Genomic DNA, 26686 nt, shown 5'->3' on the forward strand with positions numbered 1-26686 from the left:
GTAGCTTCTTCTCATACTTTGTATACTCTTTGGAAGAAGAACTTTGGATATGTTAAAATCCCAAGGAGGCAAAAAATGTCAAAGTGCAATGTCTGTGATGATTTAAAGCGAGCGATTGAGAGTGCAACATGTCCAAATCAAAGGGAATTATACAAAAAAAATCAAAAATCTCATCATGACCTTATTCAACATTCCAGACAAAAATATGCATTTTGGAAGGAGCAAGCTATTTTGCATCCTGATGACTACATGTGCCTTATTGTAGATGGCATGGATCAGAATACAACAACATTGCCTCGTTTTGTTGCCACTCCACCTAAATTACAAGGAAAGCACTTTCTAAAGACACATCTATGTGGAGTGTTAGTGCATGGAATTAAGTTCTTTGCAGATATATGGATTGATTCCTTGCATCTACATGATAGCAATCAAGTTGTAACATCTATTATGAAGGCAATTCGCAATGTACATGCAGAAAAAGGTCGCCTGCCACCGACTTTGAGAATACAAGCTGATCATTGCTGGCGAGAAAATAAGAATGTACTTATGTTTGCCTTCTTCTGCTCCATGCTAGTTGCTCATCGAATCTTCAATGAGGTCGAATGTGGATTTTTGTATGTTGGGCATACACATGAGGATATCGATCAGGTTTTTAGCACAGTCTCAAGGGAGCTTAAATGCAAGGATGTGGAGACAATAGATGACTTGGTAAGAAGATGTGGCAGGCAAGTTGGTGGTCGTAAGGAAAGTACAGTATGTGAGAGGCTCGAAAGAATGTATGATTGGAAGAGCTTCATTCTACCTTTCATACAAACGGGTGGTGATCATTGACAGGTCATACCAATCCACACTACTTTCGTTTTTTTTTTTAAGATGAAAAACCCGTAATGCAATGGCAACAGTATTCTCATGATACAAAATGGGAACCTGAAGAACCTTACAGTCTCTTAACTTCAATTCCCAGCAAGGAAAGGTATCCAACATGGGCTCCTATACAAGAATTTAATGAGAGGTCTAATTGTGAAATAGATGGATTAAAAGCATTTATTACATACAAAGAGGAAATGCTCTAGAGATATCCTGATTCGAAGCCTACTTGGAGAGAACACACTACCACTGTAATTAACAAGACACGAAATTTAATAAAGGACCTTGAGAGAATGTGAGGCTCAAAGGATGTCAAGGAAGAATGCAATATGTTTTGGCCAAATGTTCATAACGATTTGTGCCCAACTCCAGTCTTTGAAAATGATTTTGTATCATTACTCCCACGTCCATATTGTGGACCGAAGAAGAGAGAGTTTATGCCACAAGTAGATATAGAGGTTGATTGTTTTGTTGTGGTTCGGCCATCGGATGATGAATATGAGAATGTGAAGTTTTGGGTTGCAAAAGTAGTTGATGTGCAAAGAGATGACCAAGGGAGAGCTACAACATTTACAGCGGTATGGTATGAGCCAAAGGGCAGGAAGGAGAATATGGATAACAACACATTATATACTAATTGTATAATGAAGGTGTGGGTCCCAAATGATGAAGCAGTCTCTCAAGTTTCGACGGAGACAATCATAGTGTCTTGGCATTCAAGGGCAAAGAAATCAAAGAAGCACATGGGATATGAGGTAGAAGGAAAAATAAAAATACCACAGCAAACTATTTACACGAATAATTAAGGATGCTCGCCATGGAGGAAGTAGAAGGAGATAACGCAAATGAAGAATGTCCATGATTAAAGCTTTGTATTGAAGTCCATTGATTCAGAAGGATTTTATTTGGGTACTAGGCAAGGAGCCAATCCAAGACAATTATAATCAGAGTCATCACCTCGTATGTCAAATGAGAGTCAAAATATGCACTAGATGTCACCCAAGGGTCAAGGCTTGCCAAGATAGGCTTGCCAAGACAATAGGGAGTTAATGCAGATGGCACCTGGCAAGGGACTATCACATTGAGCAATAAGACAATGGGGAGTCAATGCACCCAAGGGGCAAGGCTTGGCAAGATAACTTGTGGGAGTTAATGCAGATGGCACCTGTATTTTGCACTGGATGTCACCCAAGGGTCAAGGCTTGGCAAGACAACAGGGAGTTAATGCAGATGGCACCTGGCAAGGGACTATCGCATTGAGCAATAAGACAATGGGGAGTCAATGCACCCAAGGGGCAAGGCTTGGCAAGACAAGCCTAGGTCAAATTATGCAGATGGCAACTGGCAAGGGACTGTCGTGACATTGAGCAATAAGACAATGGGGTGTCAAATTATGTAGATGGCACGAATTGAGGCTCTTTAAGAGCAACAATTTAAATTGTAAACATATATTCAATCTATATCATTTTGGATATAAAGACTCTAGCTAAGAGCAACGTCTCTCAATGTAATCATATACATAAAGCTACAATTGCTATTATCCCTCTTTGGTCTTATGGCATCATGTCTTCTTTCTATTTATTAAAAGTTTTGTTAAATTTTGTGCATATTGCTGAGTGACAATGTTATTTTCATAAAATATTTAAGTCTCCTTTCATGGATTTATAAATTTATCACGTCAACGAAAAACGTCAAGGAAAAATATTTAAAATAATTAAATTAACAAATAACTTAGATATAGCTAGAATTTCTAATATAGGATTATTTCAAATTCTTGCATGTTGGTGCAAAATTATAGATTGAAAAAACAATATTTGTATATGAATATGATAGAGCCACAAAGTGAACTTTTGATTTGGGAAGGAAAAACGTCAAGGAAAAATATTAAAAATAATTAAATTAACAAATAACTTAGATATAGCTAGAATTTCTAATATAGGATTATTTCAAATTCTTGCATGTTGGTGCAAAAGTATAGATTGAAAAAACAATATTTTTATGTGAATATGACAGTGCCACAAAGTGAACTTTTGATTTGGGAAGAAACTTTTTAGAAAGTAAAATTTTGATTTGGAAAGGATATTTTCATAAAGTAAAGTTTTCATTTGGGAAGGATTTTTGGGCTTCGTCCAAAAACAACACAAAAAGTCCAAAATTAATGAAATAGGTGTTGCAAATTAAATGCCAGCATGGTTGCCAATTTTCAAGCATGATAACTAGTTGAGTATATAAAATTCCTAGTTGGAGTCAAAAAATCTTAATAATTCTATAGTTTTTAGGGATTTTATAATTCAATCTCTCCATTAAACAACGTGGAAGTTGTAATTGAACATGCACTATACCTAGAATTTATGCAAAGATAATAGAATTGTTAAGTTATAGATAACCAATTCTCCTAAGTAAAACTAGTGTTGTGAAATTGAAGACAACATAAGCTTCAAGGCACAATTTAAGGTAGATGTAGCACACAGAAGGGAATTATAAGCATAGCTACAAACTAAGGCATCTGAGAGAAAGACAAATCAAGCTAAAAAGTTGGATATGGAGGAGAGGCAGAGAAGCACATCAAGTGCATGAAGTAACAAAACTAAAGGACACTCTAATGAAGGAAGATAATGTAGAGAGGGAGCGAATGTCTATGGTAGAAGCTTTTGAGAATTAGGAGGTGGAAAAGGATGGCCTTTTGAAATATATTTCCAATACAGTAAATGCATTGAAGATTGACAAAGATAGTGGCATGATAGAGTGGGTGCAAAGGAACATTGAGGAAACTAATGCAGTGTTAGAGGAGCTATGGGAATCCTTGAAAACTATAAAAAATGCATAGGAATTAGTTTTGGCAGAGAGCAGCTATAGGCAATATGAAATGGCTACATGTTGGAGTGCAAACATCATTCTGCTCTACATGATCTTGGTAAGTCTATTAACAACAGTGAGAGGCAAGCTGGCCATATTACTCAATCCGAGGATAGAGGCCCTAATTTGAGTTTCATGAACAAATGAAATAGGTCAAAACACAGTTGTAGTAATTTGTCAATGCAATCATTGCACTTCTTGAGAGAGAGAGAGAGAGAGAGAGAGAGAGAGAGAGAGAGAGAGAGAGAGAGAGAGAGAGAGAGAGAGCACTATTTTCAAATAATAACCACCACCATTCTCGTGCAAGATACTATGCTGGTCAAAGCCATTTCTAGTGCAAGATACTATGCAAGATACTATACTACCCTGAATTTCTAGTATATCAGTCACTTGGATCCTTATCATGTGTTGCAAGGGAACATAAGCTTGACACACTTTGTTCTGTGTGGGAGCTAGTGGTTTGTCCCAAGGGAGTTCGTGAATAGCACCAAATTGAGTGCATTTGTGACAAATTCCCACACAATGGTGTGAATTATGGTGTGAGGGAGAAGCAATTTGTTTGCCTAAATGAATTGAAGAAAGACAACCCTGTGGAATGAAGGAAATTTGACTAGGTTAAGATGGGAAGAGATGGTGCACAATTTTGTAGCACATTGGCAAGACAAGCAATTTAGGATGTGCCTTGCAAATTTTCCCAAGAACACAAATATCTCTGTATTGATTTTGCCAAATATTGCTCTTTTCAAGAACAAGATGAGCTATAAATTGCATAATGGTACAACAAGTAGATAATAATCTTGGAGCATATTGTTGGGATATCTCAAGGTGTATGCCTCAGGCACACCTTATGTTTCTATGTGTGAGTGCTAGAGGCACAGTTAGGTGCCCACAAGCACAGTTAGGTGGTGGAAAAGCCACATAGGATGATTGAGTGAATCTAGGAGCAGATTGAGGAGATGATTGAGGAGCTTTGAGGTCATCAGTGATGTCAGTGACCTTGTATGAGGTGCCTACTTAAGGACCTCTTTCTTCTTCATTCTATAAGCAAGTATTCTGATTTTGTGTCCACTCTACTCTTTCCTTTCAGTATTCCAACATGGTATCAGAGCCCTTTGATCCCCTTGAGCCCATTTCTGCCACATCATCATCTTCTTCTTCATCTTCTTCTTCTCCATTTTCCTCTTTCTTCCCAAAATCTTTGAGAGCTTGGTTCTCCATCTACAAACAGCCATTGCCCAAACCCTCTGAGCTGGAAACTCCTCTAGTATGGGCGAACTTCCACCTGCAAGCAATTGAAGAAAAAACGTCTGTGGTGGCTGCCATTCTCCAAACAGCGAATTTCTTCTGTTGCTCAATACTCCCTGCATACTCCGCCATTGCCTGAGCCCTCTTAGGAGTAGATGGGCGACCTCAAGACGAAGATTTTGAGCCATTTTTCAAGTCATTTGGTTCAGTAACGAGGGAGAAATCGTCAAAACTCAGTTTCAGCCTGTAGCAACTCTCTCGGGCAAAAGTGCGCACCATTTCGTCCAACCTCTGTGCTGGACCTTCTCTGGTATATGAGCTTTCTTTTGCTTCAGAAAGCCCTCTTTTCCTTGCTTTGAAGAGTGAGCTACAAGCCCTCCAAGTTTAGCTTTTCAGTTTTGACAGTTTTGGACAAGTTTTTGAAGATGATGCTACATAAAATGCTACTCTAGCATTTCTGGTTTTTTGAAGCTTTCAATAACTTCAGTACAAGTGTGGATTCAGTTTTGTTTTGACTTGCTAGACCTGGTTTTGATTGGAAAATGTTTATTTCATCCACTTCTATGAAGCATGTAAGAAGAAGCATCATTGTTTGAAAACTAGTCACTACTATTTGCTACAACAAGTGGCTATACTTTGGAAGTATTTCAGTTCTTTTTGCCTTGTAAGAGAGAAGACACTACCCAATACTTGGGTTAGAGCCTCTCATGGCTTGCTTATGCCAAATATGTGAAAAGCCAAAACATAAAGCAATGTCTTGTTATGCTACAAAGGATGAAAATGCCAACCTGACTTCCTTATTGAAGATTGCCAAAACAATGGTTGCCAAAAAGGAAGCAAATACAGAGATCTACACTCTCATGGCATTTTTATTTGACTCCAAGTACAAGAAAAAGATGAAGCTCAGATACTTAAGATATGCTTCTCTACACAACTATGGAGATGACAAGATAATTGTTCTCTTGAAGGATATGACTTTCAGATCCACTTGTTCTATCATAGTACCATCTTATAAGGCACTAGACACTGCCCATGTGGTAAGACCTTGCCTTGACATGGATATTTTGCCTCCACAAGATGAGGCATCCCATGAAGATTATGCATTTTAAACTCATCTCTATGTATGCTCCAGATCTCTCTTTTTATGTCAAGGTACTCAGCCTGGATAGTCCTCCAAAATGAATGAAAATAAATTATTGTGTTGTGTGTGTTTGTAAACACCTCTGGTCACCTTATGATGTAGGCCATGTGTATGTTTGTTCCATGGTACCTCCTACAGACATTGTGTGCATGTACATGTAGGAGAGATAACCATTGGAAGGTCTGTTTGTATCCCTTTCTGTTTACCTTACACCCAAGGAAACCCTTGCTAGCATGAGAACCTAGCCATAGATTTATCCTTGACCACCATGAGATGGCATGAGAAACTATGAGACTAGATGTATCCTTGACATAGCTTGAGGCATTCCCTTGAGGGGGGGTTTGTTGGGATATCTCAAGGTGTATGCCTCAGGCACACCTTATGTTTCTATGTGTGAGTGCTAGAGGCACAGTTAGGTGCCCACAAGCACAGTTAGGTGGTGGAAAAGCCACATAGGATGATTGAGTGAATCTAGGAGCAGATTGAGGAGATGATTGAGGAGCTTTGAGGTCATCAGTGATGTCAGTGACCTTGTATGAGGTGCCTACTTAAGGACCTCTTTCTTCTTCATTCTATAAGCAAGTATTCTGATTTTGTGTCCACTCTACTCTTTCCTTTCAGTATTCCAACACATATCACCTATAGCCATATGCTAGAATCTATGATTGATACTAGCCTTCCAATAGAATCTATGGAGTTCAAGACAATGCAATGCACATATGATTTCTACATTTTAGATGCCAAAGAACTTGTGACACATTGTTTGTCCATCATTTTCTATTGCACTAGGATTGGTTTACCAAAGACTATTCATATGTGAAGGAAATAATAAAAAAACATTGGGTGTGGTTGAATGATGCACCCTTAATTTTAATTAGCCCATGGATTCTACTTTTTTGCAAGGTTTAAATCCCTAAACATGCTATGAAATTTCTTTTGATCTAGCCAATGCAAGGAAAAACATGATGGATGTGGCACTGCTACTATTAAGCAAGGACCTTATTGACAACAATTAACATGAGGTTAACATGTCCTCAAGATAGGTTGTAGGATGCCCATGATGTAGCAAAATGGCTTGCATCTAGCCTATCCACAAGGTCACAATTGACGTACAGTAAACAAATCGCCAACAATATCTTATTGTAGAGTTTTCCACGAGGTGAAGGTGGATGAGGTAGGGAGGAGAAAAAGTGATATTGTACCACCATTAAAGTGGCACGAAATTCACATAGCCACATGGGTCTTTTTAGACACCCACCTTTGTTCCAAAACACAATTGCTTTCCTACTTTTGTATTGTGTGCATCATGGTAGATTATGACAAGTGTGACAACATTGCAACTATGAAACAATGGAAGCTATGCCAAATTTATCCTTTACATATTCACTATGTCAAATAGATGGACATTGGACCATACTTTGGCGAAGAGTTCAATAACCTCATTGATGCACTAGAAGAGGCAGATAACTCTACAATTAAATATTCATCTAAGGAGAAAGGGGAAGATGACCCATGCTTTGTGTTGAAGTGTATCAAACCCAAACATAAGGTGATCGAAACATTTATAGATCATTGGGGCTTTACCTATGAGAAGTGGGAAGTAGTGGTTATTCTTTGGTAAGAGAAGACATCCAAGGAAGGTTAGCGATACAAACTCTTAGGTAAAAAGCCAAAGATGTTTGTCTACTCTCATGGAATTAGAGCTATTAAGTTTCAAATACAAGTTGTTCCCTCATAAAAGAAGTGTCAAATGCTCTTAAAAAATGATTTAGACACTCACAAGCACATCATGGGGTGTATCAAAAGCATGGATGATATTGAGGTAGGCAGATGTTAAATGAAAAAAATGATCAAGCTAGGTGTCATCTAACCAACGCCATAAGTTTCTACAAAATAGTGATGGAAAGGAAACATTGAGACATAAATTATGTGACTCTCTCTTGCCTAGCACCTGGATAGATCAACTATGCCTATCTGATGAAACTATTCGAAAAGCTCACTATCACTACCTCTTTCCTTCACATGTGACTTGAGACTTTCATTTCAATTACAATCTTGATGTTTATTTTACCTATGATGATTGATTATCATTGAATTTTCCCTTTGTTTCTCATGTTCATTTGGGTAGGCCTTGTAGGCTAGCATTCTTATTATTTGGTTAGGATGTGACTTGCCATTCATGACAAAAAACATCTCAACTAAAATGATGACTTTTAAATTACCCTTCAAAATCAAATTCTAGACCACACTTCAAATTTAAGGCCTAGCTTTGATGATAGACATCTAGAGTGGTAGATGATGTGAAAACGTAATAGGATATGTTAAAAAGTGAAGCTATTGAACATTACTAATATGTGCTCAACTAGCATAGCATGGCTACAACTAGCATGGTGGCTAAAACTAGAAAAGGAATGTTGGCTATCCATCATGAACCTCAACTTCACAAAAAGTGGATACATGTATCCAATTATGCATTGGACCCTAGTAATGAAAGCATTGGAAAAATCTTGTGCTCCTCTATCAACAGTTGTGTTGGAAGGGGTATGCTTGAGAAGAAAGTAGGCCGCAATATTTTTTGGACATGATGGTAAGTGCATGCATTGAATCCATAGAGGGTCCTATAATACCATCATTTGATCCTACGTGGGTATGTGTGGAGTTGGTGGGTTGTGAGTGGATGGATGTGTGGTGTTGGAAGGAATGGGAGTATTGGATGAAGGTTTAAAATAGACAAACTAGGTGGCAAAATTTAATTATGTGTTTAGCGAGAAAGCTACAAGATGGTTAGGGAGGTTGAGGGGTATTTGCATGATCAAGATGCTCAATGGACTAAACAATGGTGATGGATGTCAGAGTCCAGTTCACTTAAACTAGTCGGCTAGGGTTGGGGCAGGCCCGATGGAGGGATATTTAAAGGATTGAGATGGTCAATGGACTAAAAAATGGCGATGGCTGTGTCAGAGTCCCGCTCAGTTAATTAGTAGAATAGATCACACACTTGGTTTTGAATTGATTGAAATCTACTTTGAGCATGTATCACATAGCCTCCAAAACTTTATTATACAAGAGGAGGATGCTAAAGAAGTGGTACTAGGTTACTTAATCTTTTGGGAGGTAGTTCCTCGTCCGCAGGGGAGGCATTGGGTCCTAAGAGAGCCCCAAATGTAAAATGTTTGCTGAATAAAGTTAACACTATTTTGAGTCAATTATAGATTTTAAAATTCATAAATTTGTTTAAAAATTACAGAATTGCATGTGCGACATGGCAGGGCGGAGGGGTGAGTGGGTTGGGAGGGAGGGTAGTGAAGATTAAGTATTACCGAACTAGCAACAAAAGACTAGGGGGAGGAGGTGCACTCAAAAAACCCTAATTTAAAAGAAAAACCCTAAAGTGCTTTAAAAAAGACTATATAAAGCACTTCAAAACCCTAAAATCCCTCATTTCTATGGCATGAGTTAAACAAACTGCTAGACCCACTGGACGTCATTCAGATGCTACCCGTTGTCCTCCTTACAATGCCATGGACTCCGAACACACTGCAAGCCCCAGTGACTAAGAGTACAATGATCACCAAGGATTTGAAGGCGGTTCTCATCATCAGGAGTCCAAGCAATGTGAGTCCCCACCATTCGACTCTCATGGGGGATCCCAGGAATCTCAGCACCATGAGGAATCCCAGCACGATGAAGGATCCAAGCACGATGAGGGGTCCTCTCAGTCCTTCCACACAACTAATTGTGGAGGTAGAGAGGTCTCCCAGAGGGGCAAAATAGTCCAGTCAATCCTGATCAACTGTCCCTCCCTCCTCCGTGGGGTCCTGGCATGGAGCATCTAGACCAACAAGGGGAGCAAGAAAGGCAAAGAGGAGATGGAGAGATTACAGGGGCCACAATAAGAGGAAGTATGTGGCAAGCTCATAGATATAATGAACCTTGGCTCCAATCCTCCAACCAAGTAGACTGCACGGAAGAGCACCATCAATCCTCTGTGCCTCGAGATGATCAGATATGAGGAGCCTCTAGTACCAGCTGAGCAAGAGCCTCAGCATGTTGTCTCACAGCCTCGTGAAAAGGAAAAGAGACCAAGGACAAAGCAGAACCCTAGGCGCGAGAGGCCACCTCGAATGATCCAGTAGACACAGGAAGAGGAGTCTGAAGAGGTGGTTGCAAGGGAGGAGAGGTGAAAAAAGTTCAAAGTGGACAAGCGGCCATGGATCCATGTCCAAAGGCCAGTGCAGGGTCCCCCAAAGATTAAGAGGCACAAAAAATCAGGAGTGAAGGCACTTCAAGAGATCCGCAAGCTCCAAACCACTATGGACAATCTCATTCCCCATGCACCCTTTCAGCATGTTGTACATGAAATAGCACAGCATTACAAGATTGATGTGCATTTCACTTCAGGCACTATGGGAGCAATTCAGGAGGCAATAGAGCAGATGACAGTAGGTCTTTTTGAAGATGCGAACTTATGTGCTATCCATGCCAAAAGAGTAACAGTGATGGACAAGGACCTTGCACTTGCCAAGAGCATCTGCTTCGATCCCTCCCTTAGGCCTAGATGTTGTTTAGGTTCATTTGGTGTAACCTGAATCATTTTGTAAAGTCTCTACCCTTTGAGGCCAATGAATAAAAGATATTTTTATGTTCGATTACTATTTCCATGTTATTATACATGTTATGTGATGCTTTCCATCAGTTTATGCAAGTTGAGTGTGAATTTGAGTGGTCAAATGATGTTTTTTCACCATGCGGCAGAAGGCAAATGTGTTCGGCATCATGCGGGGAGCCCAAAAATGGCAAAACTCACTATGGCGCATACTTGGTCAAACAGACCCCATACATGCTATAGTGGGTTTTGCATTTTTTGGGGCTCCCCGCGCGATGCCAAACACATTTGCCTTCTGTCGCATGGTGAGATTCTTACTGGATTGCTCAGAAATGATCATTATAGTGCAAATATTTATCTGATCGCATGCTTTTGAACAGAATAATGAATGAAAATATTAATGCCAATAACAATTAAAGTTACAAAATACAATGACAGTATAAAATACATTTTGTAAAAGAACACAAAATGGGACACTGTATAAAAAGTATAGTTGTATTCATATAAAATAAAATTTCTATACAATAAGGCTTCATAGCCTTTCTCTCTTCTCTAAAACACTAAGAACATTGGGCTTTGAATTCCCAAATACACTCCCAGCTCTAAACCTAGTTGATAGAGAGTCATTGCTATTGTCGTTCGCTAGGGACATGGCTATTGCCATCAATGCCATATCTTGAAAATTGGTTCCAAAGGCATTGAGGGTAGCCATGCGGTTCACCAAAATGGCCTTGTCAACATTACGATTGATGTTAGAATAACCAATCACTCTTGACAAGGCCTTGCACTTCAGGAGGTCATCAGTGCCATCTGGAGAAAACTTTTTGTGGATAATCACAAAGCGTCCTTTTGCTTGGCCAAGGTAATGTGCCAGTGAGTGATCTCGATCGAAGCTATTGCGAACAAGGCGTTGCTGAGATGAGAATAGGTCGACCTCAAAAGCCTCTTGCAACAGTCCAACATTACATTAGAGTTCCATTAAAGCAAAAGTATAGCAAGAGAGAAGAAATTCAAAGCTCATAGTTTCTTACCACTCTAGAGTCATCATGCTCAATCCCTTCCTCTTTGTCAATGAGGATGGATCCAGAGGCCTCCTGCTGTCTAGAGTGAGATGTGGAGGCTTCTTCTAGAACATCAAGTAAGTCAGAGTAGATTGATGTCTCTGCATCTTTGATTTGGGCCAGTGTCAAAGTAAGAACCTCTTCTATTGAATCATCTGCTCCCAAAAACCCAGATTCTTGCATAGTCGTGTCCACCTCGTATCCACACAGGACACCAAGAGCTTCACCCTCTTGGAGACCAAACATAACCTCTATGTCATGGAGAAAGAGGTATTGTTCTCCATCGACAAGAACGGGAGCAAGAAACCATATCATTGTTGCAGGGTTAACAGAGGTGGTGCCCAAGGTGGATGGAATTTGAGAAGTAGAATGGGGTTCAGGAGGTCGCTGGAGCACTTCCAGGGCCAATGCAGCTTCTCGCTCCTCAGCTTCTTCATCTATGGGCTCTTCATTGTAGATGTTGGGCTCATCTACAGAAATAAGAGGATCAAAAAGGGCAAGGGCAAGGTTGGGGCTTGAGGTCGAGGCCTCCTCTTCCATTTGTCCCTCCTGGAGAAGGAAAATGAAGGTCATTTCCTAGGATAGGAACCTATTTCTTGTGTTTTCGATGACTCCACATGCTAGGAGGTCATCAGTGTCCACCTTCCTAAACCCTAGGGGCGTGAGCTAGGCTCTAAAGTGATCTAAAGACTGGAACTTAGGATCTTGATTGAACAAGTACTTCAAATAATCAATTGGGACCCATCTTTTTATAGACTCATCAAGTTGATATGCAAAACTCACGATGTAGTCTTGCATGTACTTGATGAGGTCTTCAAAATCATCTCGGGCTCCCAAGTAGGTGCCTAGGACATCTATGCTCTTATCAAAGACCAGAAATAACTCCTCTCTATCAATTAATGGAGTATGGGAGATGAAATCATGGAAGGCAGACCTAGCAGAATTCATGGTAGTTTGGTAGTTAGGAGAACTATGGCTATGATAGTGAAACTTTGAAACTAAAGGAACTTTATAACCTATATATATCCAAATGTTCTAAATATAGAAAATAAAAAGAATTATAAAAATTTTGGGAAAAACTTGACATTGACATGAAACAAAACCATTCAAAACATCAAAATTAATTGCATCACTATTAATTGAAAAATGCCAAAATCCACAATTATTCCACCCCACATTTTCTAGATAATCTTCAATATTGCAGGAGGGATAAAAGTGGCACTATGCATGAGCTTCTCTGCATGCTATGACATGAAGTTGGGGGTAATAAACTTCACACACCTCTTCACTTCCTGCTACTTTCAAACTGACAGCCACAGATATTTATCATTGAGAATGGGACATTAGAAAAAAGATTTTATGCCAAGATACCACACCATACTTTCCTCCCTTAGATGAGAATGAAGATGGTAACATCCCAAGTGATGTTGTAATCAAGCATAGGAAGAAGGAAAGGATCAGCAGAGGCCATAATCTCAGCGAGCCGGTCTGCACCAAAGAGAAGAGTGATACGTTGTTGAAAGAAGATCTTACGGCTCAACATGATGTGAACTGATATATATTGAGGAGTTTGAAGGGGCTGATTAGGTCGGATGGGTAGATTCCGAGGAAACATTGCACCTCCTTCATAGACACCTTTACACTTAGCTCAAAACACTCTACAAACCGTCATTAGACACAGAGGCCTATAACTTTCATGAGAGACACGATATCAAAGATTCAGGTACACAAACAAATGCGCCTTGAGATGCCTTCGCACTAATATAAGTTTCATTGAAAACAGACAGACGGTTGGAGAGATATGGACAGTTTACTGGAAGGGGGTAAAAACTATCATGAAAATAGACTATCAAACACAGAGAATCATAACATTTTGCAGCAATATCTGATTCAAGATCTAAGACATAGAGACATGCGCCTTAAAGAGAGCTTCGCGTTGATATATGTTTCGTAAGAAATAGAGAAGCGGCCAAAAAGTTATGGATAGTTTACTAGACGGGGGTAAAAACTGTCATGAAAATAGACTGTCAAACACAGAGACTCATAACTTTTTGCAGCGATATCTGATTCAGTATCTGATCAAAAGAAACATGAGCCTTGAAGAGAGCTTCGCGCTGATATAAATTGCATTACAATCGGACTACCGAGCAAAAAGTTATAAGCAAAATACTAACAGGGGGTCAAACTGTCATGAAAACTACTCTCCACCCAGGCTAATTTCGCCTGAGCAGGATGCTCCCTCAAGAATCCACCTTCATCAACGATCCACCCCTCATAGATCTCGCCTAGAAGAGGGTAAGGAGTTTGCATGGTGGCTCGGGAAACAAATGGACCATGTGTGCACAGTGAGCAGCCGAATAGAAAGAACTTTTAAGGCTTTGAAAGAAAGAAAAGAGAAGAGACACTCAAGAGAGAGAGAACCTGAAGTGACCTTCATTACAAATAGAGTGAGAATCCACTCCAACACTACAAACACAAGGGAGAAGAAGAGGTTTCATACATACAAGAGGGAGCGAAAGCTCCAAGACTACTCATAGAGAGAGAATAAACTAGAGAGAGATGGACTCAAGAGTCTACATGAGAATATCTACAAGAGGGAGAGAAGGCTCATGGAAGAGGCTTGGGGAGACTAGAGCTACAGCAACATGAGGCCTAATGGTGGAAGAGATTCTGATGAACAAGGGAGAGGAGGGCTCTTTTTATAGAGATTTTGTTACCCTCCTTCACCCATTTACAATTGCTGCCTATAGATTCCTTTCCCCATCAATCACATAAGCATGTATGTCACCATCCATGTCCTTTTTGGCTACTCTTGCCATGTGTCCCATCAAAAGATGCTCAAGACTCTTAAAATATTGAGAAAGTCAAGAGTCTCCTCACATGGAGCCCATAGGGACCCTCTCTTTTCCACATGTCCACATCCTCCTTATTCCACATAGGAGTTCTAGAAGGATTCCTCTTGACTTCACACTCCTCCACATGCCTTCCACACGCTTGGCATGTGGCCTCTCTTATATTATTGGAACACATGGACATGAGCCCACCTCTTTATATGACTCACTCTTCCTATTTTCTAAAAAACTCCATAATATCCCATACACAAATAACTCTCACCCCATACCAAGGTATTTATAATTCATACCTATGGTATTTACAATGAGCCATTCCACTCATCCTCTCCATCCCATAGAATATCATAGAAAATAGAAATAAGTGAGAGCCGCTAGGCTATCACTTGATACTCAAACTCTTATCAAACATAGAGAAAAACAATATCAATGCCAAGTTAAAAATATCAATTTTTGGTGTCACATCTTTCCCCCCCCAAGCAGATCCTCTCTAGTACAAAGAGGGTCTGCTGGCCCTCAAGGTGGTCGAGCATAGAAGAATTTAAGGCGATACTCATTGGTGCGTCCGGGTATCACCATGCCATCAACATCCTCTAGCTGAAAGGTTCCATTTGTGAACTTCTTTTTGACTTGATATGGTCCCTCCCATCGGCCGATAAACTTTTTGTCTAGCCGCTTGTCCAGACGGCTATCAAATCTTATTACCAAATCTCCTTCTGCAATATCTTTCTTCTTGCATAATTTGGTGTCAAAAGGGACCTTGCACCTTCTTTGAGAAGATTCCAAGTTTTGTAAGGCCTATAATCTGTATTCATCCAAGGCTTCTAGCTGTACCAAGTGTTGAGCATAGGCATCCTCCTGTCCTTCTATTCTTGCAACAGTTGTGCGAAGACTATGTATCTCCAATTCAATTGGTAAAATGGCTTCTATTCCATACACTGGTTGGAATGGTGTAAACCCAATAGCTAGCTTGTGTGTGGTTCTGTAAGCCCATAAAACCTTTGCCAAATGCCTATCCCAATGCCTTTTCTTGGTGTCAACAAGCTTTCCCATTGAATTGCACAACAATCCATTTGTTTTCTCAACCAAGCCATTACATTGGGGATAGTATGGCATGGACATGCTATGATTTATCTTTAGCTTATGCACCACATCTTCAATTAGTTCATTTCTAAAAGAGGTTCCTCCATCAGTGAGAATTTCCAAAAAAAATCCAAAGCATGAACAAATTTGATCAAAGAGAAATTTTGCAACTGTGCTTGCCTTGCTATTGACTGTGGCCTTGGCCTCTGCCCATCGAGTCGCATGATCTGTGGCCACCAATAAATAATGCTTGCCCTGAGATGAGCGAGGGAGTGGTCCCACAAAGTCCAACCCCCACCTCTCAAATGGTCCATATGCTAGAATAGGCTTCAAGGGCCCAGGAATCAACTGTCGCCTTCCAAACTTTTGGCATACTTTACAACTTCGACACCATTCATATACATCCTTATGGAGGCGTGGCCAAAAGTATCCTGCATTAAGCATTCTCCTAGCTGTGCTTGCTGAAGCAAAATGACCAGAGCATTCATGACACATTTCTAGGATTCTCCTAGTCTCCATGGGATGGACCACCCGATGGAGCACCTTATCTTTTCCCAATTTATAAAGAATGTCATCAACAATAGTATAGGGACAAGCCTTCCTTACCAATCTCTGCTTTTGTTGTGGAGTTAACCCTTGAGGAATCATGCCTTCTTCCACATATTGCTGAACATCTTGCAGTTCTGGCCATCTAGTTTCTACCAAAGAAACCACCCCCCGGTCTTGTACTACAATGGCTTGAGTAGCTAACTCATCTGCCCTTTGATTTTCTTTTCTGTTTATATGAACAAACTTGCAAAAATCAAACTGACTACATAGTGCCATAGCCTTTTGATTAAGCTCCTTCAAATGAGGACTTCTTGTCTGGTAATGCCCTTGCATTTGCTTTATAATAAGCTGAGAATCTCTCTTACTTCCAATTCTTTAACTTGACTTTGAAGACAACCCTCCAAACCAAGAATCAAAGCATTATACTCAGCTGCATTGTTAGTTGTGATACTTGGAAGCTCTTGTCCTCTTGCCCATACCTCTTGACCTTCAGGATTCATCAAGACTATCCCCCCGGCTCCTTGTTGGCATGAAGGACTAAAAGCCCCATCAAAATACAAAACAAAAGCTGTTGGTGGTGTATCCCTTTCATCTTTAATGTTCTCCTTACATTTCTTTTCTTCTCCTAGATCCTCCCGTCCTGTGAGCAAATCTGCCATAGTGGACCTAGTGGTATTTTCAGTGACAAAAGAGAAAGAGAACTCTTGAAGCTCTGACAACCATTTTGCAAATCTCCCCCCAGGATTAGGCTTGTGAACTAGATATGCTAATACAGACTGAGAGGTAAGGAAGAAAAATGGTCGAGGTAATAAATAGGAGCGAAACTTTCTGATGGAAAACACCAAAGAGAGAGCTTGCTGCTCCATTTCTTCATACCTTGTTTCCACATCTGTAAGCTGTCGGCTGGCATAATAGATGGGTTGCATTCTACCTGCCTCTCCTTTTTGTAGCAATATAGCACCAACTGAATGCAAAGATACACTTGGATTTACATAAAAGTCTTGAGGCCAATTAGGGGGCTTCATTATTGGGCCCTTACTCATGGCCTCCTTAAGTTGCTGGAAAGACTCTTGTTGCTCCATACCCCATTGGAAAGAAACTCCTTTTCTTGTCAACAAGTTCATGGGATGCACTATCTCTGTGAAATCATCACAAAAGCATTGATAATACTTGCTCTTTCCTAGAATTCTGCGAACACCAGTGACATTCTCAGAACTTGGCAATGCCATGATTGCTTGAACCTTGTCAAGATCCATTTGCAAGCCTTCTTGAGACACAATATGCCCCAACAAGACTACTTTTGTTTGAGCCAAATGACACTTGCTAGGATTTAGACACCCTTTTGCTTCATCAATCCTAGCTAAGGCCATCTTTAACTTCTCCATGTGATGTATGCGTCGAGAATAAATGCAAAAATCATCCAAAAACACCCTTATGAACTTTCCCAAGTAAGGCTGCAGGACTTGACTCATGAACCTTTGAAATGTAGCTGGTGCATTGGTCAACCCAAAAGGCATCACTCTGTAAGCAAAAACTCCCCAAGGTGTGACAAATGATGTTTTCTTTTGATCTTCCTCCCGAATACGAATTTAAAAGTACCCAGAATACCCATCACATATAGAATACATCTCATGCCCTGCTACTTGGTCTAGTATTTCATCTTGGAATGGAAAAGGAAAATGATCCCTCTTAGTGCATGCATTCAAAGGACGAAAGTCCACACAAACTCGCCACTTATTTCCTTTCTTTGGTGTGACAACTACAGGAGATATCCATTCTGAATCATCAACAGGAAAGATGAATCCTGCCTCAAGTAGTTGTGTTACCTCTTTCTTCAATGCCTCAGCTTGGATCACCCCCAATCGCCTTAAGCGTTGCATAACTGGCTTGCTTTCTGGCTTCAACTCAATCTTGTGCTCCACAAGAGAGACTGGCCACACCTGTGAATAGCTTGTTGCAAAGAGACATGGAAAATCATCTAGCATATCTAAGTATTGGAGCTTCTCACTACCTGATAGAGAATCACCAAGAAGCTCTTCATTGCATTGGCGTCGTTTAGTGTGCTCCACATCCTCCACATGAAGTGTCTCTACAGGATCTTCTTGCACCACCACCTTGTTCCTTCCTGACTCATCCCGATCAGCACCAAGACAAAGACCAAAGGCCACTCCTTCCACCTCACCCTCTGAGTTAGACTCCTCGGAGCTACATCCTGTCTCTTCTTCTTCATCGGTTAAGTCAGAGCTTGAACTCTCTGATGTTGAAGACTCCTCCTTGAAAACTTCCTTTTTGCGGCTTCTAATGTTGTAGCGCACCTTCTTATCATTTCCCTGCAAAATCGATTCTCCAGTATCCCACTTTTGAACAGCCTTCACCTTGCGTAGCCAAGGCCTTCCCAAAATCAATGGATAGGCACGTGCATCTGGCTTGGTAGGGATCACCTGAAAAGTAGTCGGCACAGAAATTCCACATACATCCACTTCTAGATTCTTCACAACTCCCAAGGTCTTAACCCTAGTGTTGTCAGCCAATTTGATGCGATAAGGAGAGGTAGTACTAGAGTATTTTAAATCAGCATCAATCATGGTCTTCTCACTCATGACATTAATCGATGCACCTCCATCAATGTACACATTATAAATCACTTGACCATCAATGATCACATCAACCATAGGTACATCATCACCAACATCTATATCTACCTTTTGAACAACAGGATTGGCACTTTTCTTCTTTTTCTTCTTTGACACCCTTGTGCTTGCTAGTTTTCCCCATTCCTTCCGTAGTTTTGGAGACAAAGCAAGTAATTGACCAAAGGTGATATGAGCTTCCTTTTCTTTAAGGTCAGACAACAAGTCATAGCTTCCAATTCCTTGTCCTAAAGGAAAGTCTGATTGGCTAATTCTCCTTCTAGATGCCTTCTTTTTCTTACTACGATGTTCCTCTTCCTGATGTTCCTCATCTACTTCTTCCTTGCTTTCTTCTTCTTCTTTTGGTTTACCACGCTCCCGTTTAGCCATCATTACCTCTCTTTCCTCATCCCCTGAAGAAGCTTCTAACAAGGATACTTGTTTTTCTTCTTTCTTTCTCAATCTAGGACACTCGGGGCGATAGTGACCTTTTTCATTACATTCATAGAAAGTGACCCCACTCCTATCTCGAGGCCTATCTTCACTCTTTGGTGCTCTAGGTTGTCGTGCATTAACCAAATGCAATTTCAAATCAGCAAACTCTGCCATCAATTGGGAGATATTATGATCTAACTCAGAGGACTTTGGTACCTGAGGAGTGCTCATTACCTCCACCTTATAAGTTGAAGCGGTTGAAGACACAAAAGAGGATTCGATCTTTAGAGAAGCTTCTTTCTTGGTTGCAATGCGAAGCGCCTCCACATATGTTGTCGGATCTTTACTCATTACTTTTGAGCGAAGACGAGGCTCCAAAGCCATAACAAATTTGCTCATCTTTAAGTGCTCCATCCCTGAGAGACTTTGAGGGGCCGATGATGCAGATGCCACAGCTCGCAAAGCTGCCCTTTCATACTTTGTCCATATCGGATTGCCAATGCAGAGACCAACTCACCCTCTCCTTGATAGAACCGGTCCAACTGCAACATCAAAGCATTTGGCAACTCCACTGCCCCAATTTATCTCTGCTTCATTGCTACCACCACTTGGTCCATCCAAAAAGCCGGCATCCTCGAACAAAATCCCAAATATAAGACTCCGGCTCTTTACCTTGGGTCCCTCGAAACACTGGAATCTTCACCATGATGAAACACAAAAAGGAAACACCAAGATCCAAATAATATCCCAAACAAGATCCGAACAAGATCCCACAGAGCCTTAGTATACCAAGACCAACTTATTATGCATAACCACTTGTTGAAAACCCTCCACAATGTGATCCTCAATAAAATCTTCAAAAATAAGTGACCAAGCAGCACCATGAAAACATTGTGTATACATGCATTCTAGAATCACCCTTCTCACAATAGGAAGTGCACATAAAAGCTTCAAGATATTGTAATCTTCATCATTTGCATAGCAAAAGAAGTCGAAAGCATTAAGAATCACCACTCCACTGTTATAGTCGAAAACTACCCAAAGACAACTCTTCTTCACACCAAGCTGCCAGTGCATGGATCAATCCCCAATTTATCATTGTGCCTGCTGCTGGCGTTGTCGATTCACCAACATATTCAACAATGCAAACATAAAGGATATGATCATGGTGACTGTGCGAATAGCTTGAGCATCACCTTCACAATCTTCAAGTTCTCTTAAACGGGTTGCAATCTCTTCTAACGGAGTTCTTCCAGGCATCTTCTTTATCTCATACAAACACATGCCTCTTCTAGGCATAACATGCAATCAAGTACACCCGAGACCATTTAGTAAGGTGGGATGAATCCAATACCAAATGTACCCGGCGTCTCCACCAAAAGATGTGACATGAAGTTGGGGGTAATAAACTTCGCGCACCTCTTCACTTCCTGCTGCTTTCAAACTGACAGCCACAGATATTTATCATTGAGAATGGGACATTAGAAAAAAGATTTTATGCCAAGATACCACACCATACTTTCCTCCCTTAGATGAGAATGAAGATGGTAACATCCCAAGTGATGTTGTAATCAAGCATAGGGAGAAGGAAAGGATCAGCAGAGGCCATAATCTCAGCGAGCCGGTCTGCACCAAAGAGAAGAGCGATACGTTGTTGAAGGAAGATCTTGCGGCTCAACATGATGTGAACTGATATATATTGAGGAGTTTGAAGGGGTTGATTAGGTCGGATGGGTAGATTCTGAGGAAACATTGCACCTCCTTCATAGACACCTTTACACTTAGCTCAAAACACTCTACAAAATGTCATTAGACACAGAGGCCTATAACTTTCAGTAGAGACATGATATCAGAGATTCAAGTACACAAACAAATGCGCCTTGAGATGGCTTCGCGCTGATATAAGTTTTATTGAAAACAGACAGACGGTTGGAGAGATATGGACAGTTTACTGGAAGGGGGTAAAAACTATCATGAAAACAGACTATCAAACACAGAGACTCATAACATTTTGCAGCAGTATCTAATTCAAGATCTAAGCACATAGAGACATGAACCTTAAAGAGAGCTTCACGCTGATATATGTTTCGTAAGAAACAAAGAAGCGGCCAAAAAGTTATGGATAGTTTACTAGACGGGGGTAAAAACTATCATGAAAACAGACTGTCAAACACAGAGACTCATAACTTTTTGCAGCAATATTTGATTCAAGATCTGATCACATAGAAACATGCGCCTTGAAGAGCTTCGCACTGATATAAATTTCATTACAATCGGACTACCGAGTAGAAAGTTATGAGCAAAATACTAACAGGGGGTCAAACTGTCATGAAAACTACTCTCCACCCAGGCTAATTTCGCCTGAGCAAGATGCTCCCTCAAGACTCCACCTTCATCAACGATCCACCCCTCATAGATAGATCTCGCCTAGAAGAGGGGAAGGAGTTTGCATGGTGGCTCGGGAAACAAATGGACCATGTGTGCACAGTGAGCAGCTGAATAGAAAGAACTTTTAAGGCTTTGAAAGAAAGAAAAGGGAAGAGACACTCAAGAGAGAGAGAACCTGAAGTGACCTTCATTACAAATAGAGTGAGAATCCACTCTAACACTACAAACACAAGGGAGAAGAAGAGGTTTCATACACACAAGAGGGAGCGAAAGCTCCAAGACTACTCATAGAGAGAGAATAAACTAGAGAGAGATGGACTCAAGAGTCTACATGAGAGAATATCTACAAGAGGGAGAGAAGGCTCATGGAAGAGGCTTGGGGAGACTAGAGCTACAGCAACATGAGGCCTAATGGTGGAAGAGATTCTGATGAACAAGGGAGAGGAGGGCTCCTTTTATAGATATTTTGTTACCCTCCTTCACCCATTTACAATTGCTATCTGTAGATTCCTTTCCCCATCAATCACATAAGCATGTATGTCACCATCCATGTCCTTTTTGGCTACTCTTGCCATGTGTCCCATCAAAAGATGCTCAAGACTCTTAAAATATTGAGAAAGTCAAGAGTCTCCTCACATGGAGCCCATAGGGACCCTCTCTTTTCCACATGTCCACATCCTCCTTATTCAACATAGGAGTTCTAGAAGGATTCCTCTTGACTTCACACTCTTCCACATGCCTTCCACACGCTTGGCATGTGGCCTCTCTTATATTATTGGAACACATGGACATGAGCCCACCTCTTTATATGACTCACTCTTCCTATTTTCAAAAAAAACTCCATAATATCCCATACACAAATAACTCTCACCCCATACCAAGGTATTTATAATTCATACCTATGGTATTTACAATGAGCCATTCCACTCATCCTCTCCATCCCATACAATATCATAGAAAATAGAAATAAGTGAGAGCCGCTAGGCTATCACTTGATACTCAAACTCTTATCAAACATAGAGAAAAACAATATCAATGCCAAGTTAAAAATATCAATTTTTGGTGTCACAATGCTTTCCTAACTTTTCACCATTTAAGGTAAAGTGAAAGGACTCAGATATGCCATCCCCCATGACCAATAGGTGTTCCCGCACGTCCCTGAGAGTCCACTATGACATGACAGTCACATTCTTAACATCTCCTAAATGAGAACCAATACATAAACTTACCCCTATATTATCATCATTGTTAGAGTCCAGGGGGAGCCAATTGTTACCTGTTTTCTTCCAGTGCCTATATTGGAAAGCGAAATATAACATTTGGCAGGAGATGTGGTACTTGACAACCACATTGTCCTTACATACATGGCATTGAAATAGATCACCCTTTTGTTCACCTGACCTGCTTCCCCAATTCACCCCAAGGAATTCCTCAAGGGCATTCTCATGTAGGCACTTGCATGACCACATGGTTTTTGTTTTGTGCATTTGGATATTATGAAAGCAAGAAGCAAAAATGTGCAGAGGCATAAACCAAGATGACCTTACCCATTTAGAGCCAAATGTAAACTTCATGGCCATGCCTACATCCTTTGCAATCTTTTTCTTATATGATTGCATTGTTCTTGTGTCCACAATGTTGCAATCCATGTCTTCAAGTTGTGGTGTTGCAATGCATTGAAGATGGCCATAGCCTGATGCCATCCTTGGAGTAATGTACTTGGCATTATACCAATAGATATTTCTCTATTTCAAAGCAGAGGACTTCTCTCCAGCATGCATTTGCCTTCCTAAATCCTCATGAATGGCAGTAAACTTACCTAAGAAGCACACGACTGGTTCCCATTCCTCAAAGTCTGAAGGAAATACATCTGTTATGCACATGTGCTATTTCAAAATACAATTTCAAACTGACTCATTACATTGGTTTTATTTCAAAATACAATTTCAAGTTCACTCATTACACTTCAAAATCTTACACAATATGCAGACTTACAATGCGATGGCATTGTCGATTAATTGCTTGACCGAGGAAGGTATGTAGATGTGTTTCACCTTTGCAAGCAATCCTTTCTTCCCAAGCTTGAACTTCATGATGCAACCCTTCCATTCATGCAAAAGATCACCTCTTTTGCTCTTGGGAAGCTTATGTGGATCCTTGGCAGATCCTCTCATGACTATCCAATCATTCAAGCTGTAGGTGCAAGACACTCATTCACCCAGTGCATTTTTGCTCCTGTGGGACATAGAGTACATGTACGGTCTCCTCACCATGCTTATACAAAGGTCACAATAGCAATAGTGGACTAGAAAGTGTAGCTTGGAGGGAGAGAGCAGCTCCGATAGAGGGAGAGAGAGGGATAAGGTATAGAGGGTGCAACTGAAGCTTGAGAGAAGCTCTAAGATGTGTTGTAGCTAGGAATGGAGGGAGAAAGGGTAGAGGGGGATGAGCAGCTGCTCCAGGAGGTGTTGTAGCTAGGAATCGAGGGAGAAAGAACAAAGGGGGATGAGCAACCACTACAAGAGGTATTGTAGCTAGGAATGGAGGAAGAAAGAGCAGAGGGGGATAAGCAGCTACTGCTATAGGAGGTGTTGTAGCTAGGAGTGGAGAGAGAATGAGCAGTTGCTACAGGAGGAGCAAACATGGTGGACCAGAGCAGGAGGGGGTAGAGAAGATGCCAAATGCATTCCCACATTTGAAAAATGGAGAGAGAATGGAGCTGGACTAGAGAAGAGGAGGGGGCAGGCCTATAACAAGTTGAGGGGGGAAAAAATCACCCAAAAGTGCCCACCGCCTCTTAAATGACTTGTAGGTTTGTTTGGGGGAGGTGCATATGGGAGAAGGGTCAAGCATGGGTTGAGGGGGGGGATGGTTTTAATGGTCCCCGGTGTAAGAGGAGTAGCCAATAGGGGCTATTTACAGGTCTGCCCACCCTCCACCTCAACATGGCATTGCCCCACAAAAAGGAGCACTCCCATTGGTACACCTCAAATAACTCACATCCCTTGAAATTAGGAAACACTAATTGGGGGCCCTTTGGAGACCCCAATTCTCCCCTAATGTATATCTTACTAGTTCTAATGCTGCTAAAATCTATCTTAGTAAAATTGGAGGCATGATTGGACAAGAAAGTGCATTTGATCTGGGAAATCTTCTACATAGAATCGGTAGCTTGAATAAAATTTTCATCCATGAGTGTGCTAAAAATGGTGTAACTTTCTTCAAGGCTCATAAAAAGCAAGAGCATATATGCAAGAATTTGAACAAATAAGAAGGGATGCTAGAAGCAAACCTAGGTGACTATGAGACTGTTTCTTTGGATGCAAAGATTATTGATGCATTGAAGGAGGGCTTACAACATGCTCATGTTCTATGTGAGTCTTTGGGTTTGAAGCCTAGCAAGGTTGAAGACTTGGAATGGTGGTTTCAACCTTGGCTAGATAAAGGGTCTACATGGTCTAAGGTAGATGCTGAAATGGGGGAAGATGATGAGAATGATGACTTTGTGAAGCCATGTAATAAGGAAGACTCTATGGAAGAGAATAGTAATGAAAGTGAGGAGGTTATTGCACTAAGTGAGATTAGACATGAAATTGATGATATTTTGGATGAAACAAGTAACGCCTTCCCTAAGAGGAGTATTAGTCCCATTTTAGAGGTGGATGGAACATTGGTGAGCCAACTCAATGGATGCCCAACCTTGTCAAAGGATAGACACACAAGAGTTAAACAAGGAGTTGACTTCAACCATGAAACAAAAGCATGATCATCAAATGGAAATTTGTTTGGCATAGGTTGTGATTGTGGTGTTTACTTTCATGAGGATGTAAAAGGAGAAACAAGTCAACACACCAAAAGAAATGGAAAAGCTACAAGATTGAAGAAGATGGGTGCAACCCATAGTATATGGTAATTGGGAAGAGTTCAAAAGATGAGGAAGAAAGTAGAAGGGAGATATGTGGATTATAAGCATGGTTTTAATTTAATAGATAGGCCCCAAGGTTTAGAAATTAAGCTTGGCTGGTATCAAAGGGTGAAAGGAGCACAAATGTTCACATATGATTTGACTGACTTAAACATGATGGACATCTAGACGATTATTCCATTAGTAAACTTGACATATACTGCAAGAATAGATAAGTACTAGCTAGATGAGAATGACTACAAAGTTTATAATGACTTCTTTCAAACTGCTAAGTATGTTTACCATTCATTCTCATGCATGTGGAAAATCTAAAGAAATGTCTTATGATGTGTTAGATCATCCTTGGCTAATTGTGGTTTCAGATAATGATACTTCACATGTACTGCATAAGGAGATGGGTTGAATCTTGAGGCAATTTTCTACATTTTTTGTAAGTTGAATACATTTAGATTGACTTGACATTTTCCTAGCTTTTCCTTCTTATATAAAGCATTTCAAATTCTTATTGATGAAAACACAAAGTATGGAGGGGTAGATTTGGAGCAAATTTGGGGAGAAGCAACTAATTTTAAGGCCTGAGTCTTGGCTATATTCTTTGCACTATAAATAGGACATTGTACCCCTCTACATGTTAATTCTACTAATGACATTTTGCAGGGTTCCATCAAGAAGGACGAGAATTTTGTAGTAGCCTTTAGTCTACCTACATTAATTAGAAATATTGCCACATCTCAAGTAGGTTTTGTATTCACTCTTGATTATAATTTTGAGTTGTGAAATATTTTGGATTGTTGATACAATTGTACTTTTGATCCAATTCCATCCTCTTGTGGTACTTTTCATGAGGTTTTTGCTACCTATTGCTTAAGCTTATAACCATAGTTGTCTACTACGGTTTGACTAACATCCCAACTCTAGTACTAAGCAACTCATTTTTTATTTATTTGTGGTGTCAAATCAAGAGGGGAAACATGGGCTATTCAAAACTTTGAAATAGAGTAGAAATGGAGTAAAGAGTGGTCTCTATGCTAAAATATATTCATATGCATGA

At 40.4% G+C, this 26686-nt stretch overlaps 1 protein-coding gene across 1 annotated transcript in view; it reads left to right on the forward strand.

The window, feature by feature from the left end:
• The window catches only part of LOC147887081 (MADS-box transcription factor 6-like), a 193723-nt gene extending 167497 nt beyond the window's left edge, over positions 1-26226 (forward strand). The window contains exon 7 of the mRNA XM_087394219.1: positions 25998-26226. Coding sequence (XP_087250345.1) covers positions 25998-26038 — 41 coding nt within the window. The 3' untranslated portion in view covers positions 26039-26226. The remainder of the gene's footprint in view (positions 1-25997) is intronic.
• The last annotated feature ends 460 nt before the right edge of the window (positions 26227-26686 follow it).

The sequence above is a fragment of the Dipteris shenzhenensis genome, chromosome 23, assembly GCF_047967505.1.
Source record: "Dipteris shenzhenensis isolate YYH24624 ecotype China chromosome 23, Dip_SZ_1.0, whole genome shotgun sequence".
Classification (NCBI taxonomy): domain Eukaryota; kingdom Viridiplantae; phylum Streptophyta; class Polypodiopsida; order Gleicheniales; family Dipteridaceae; genus Dipteris; species Dipteris shenzhenensis.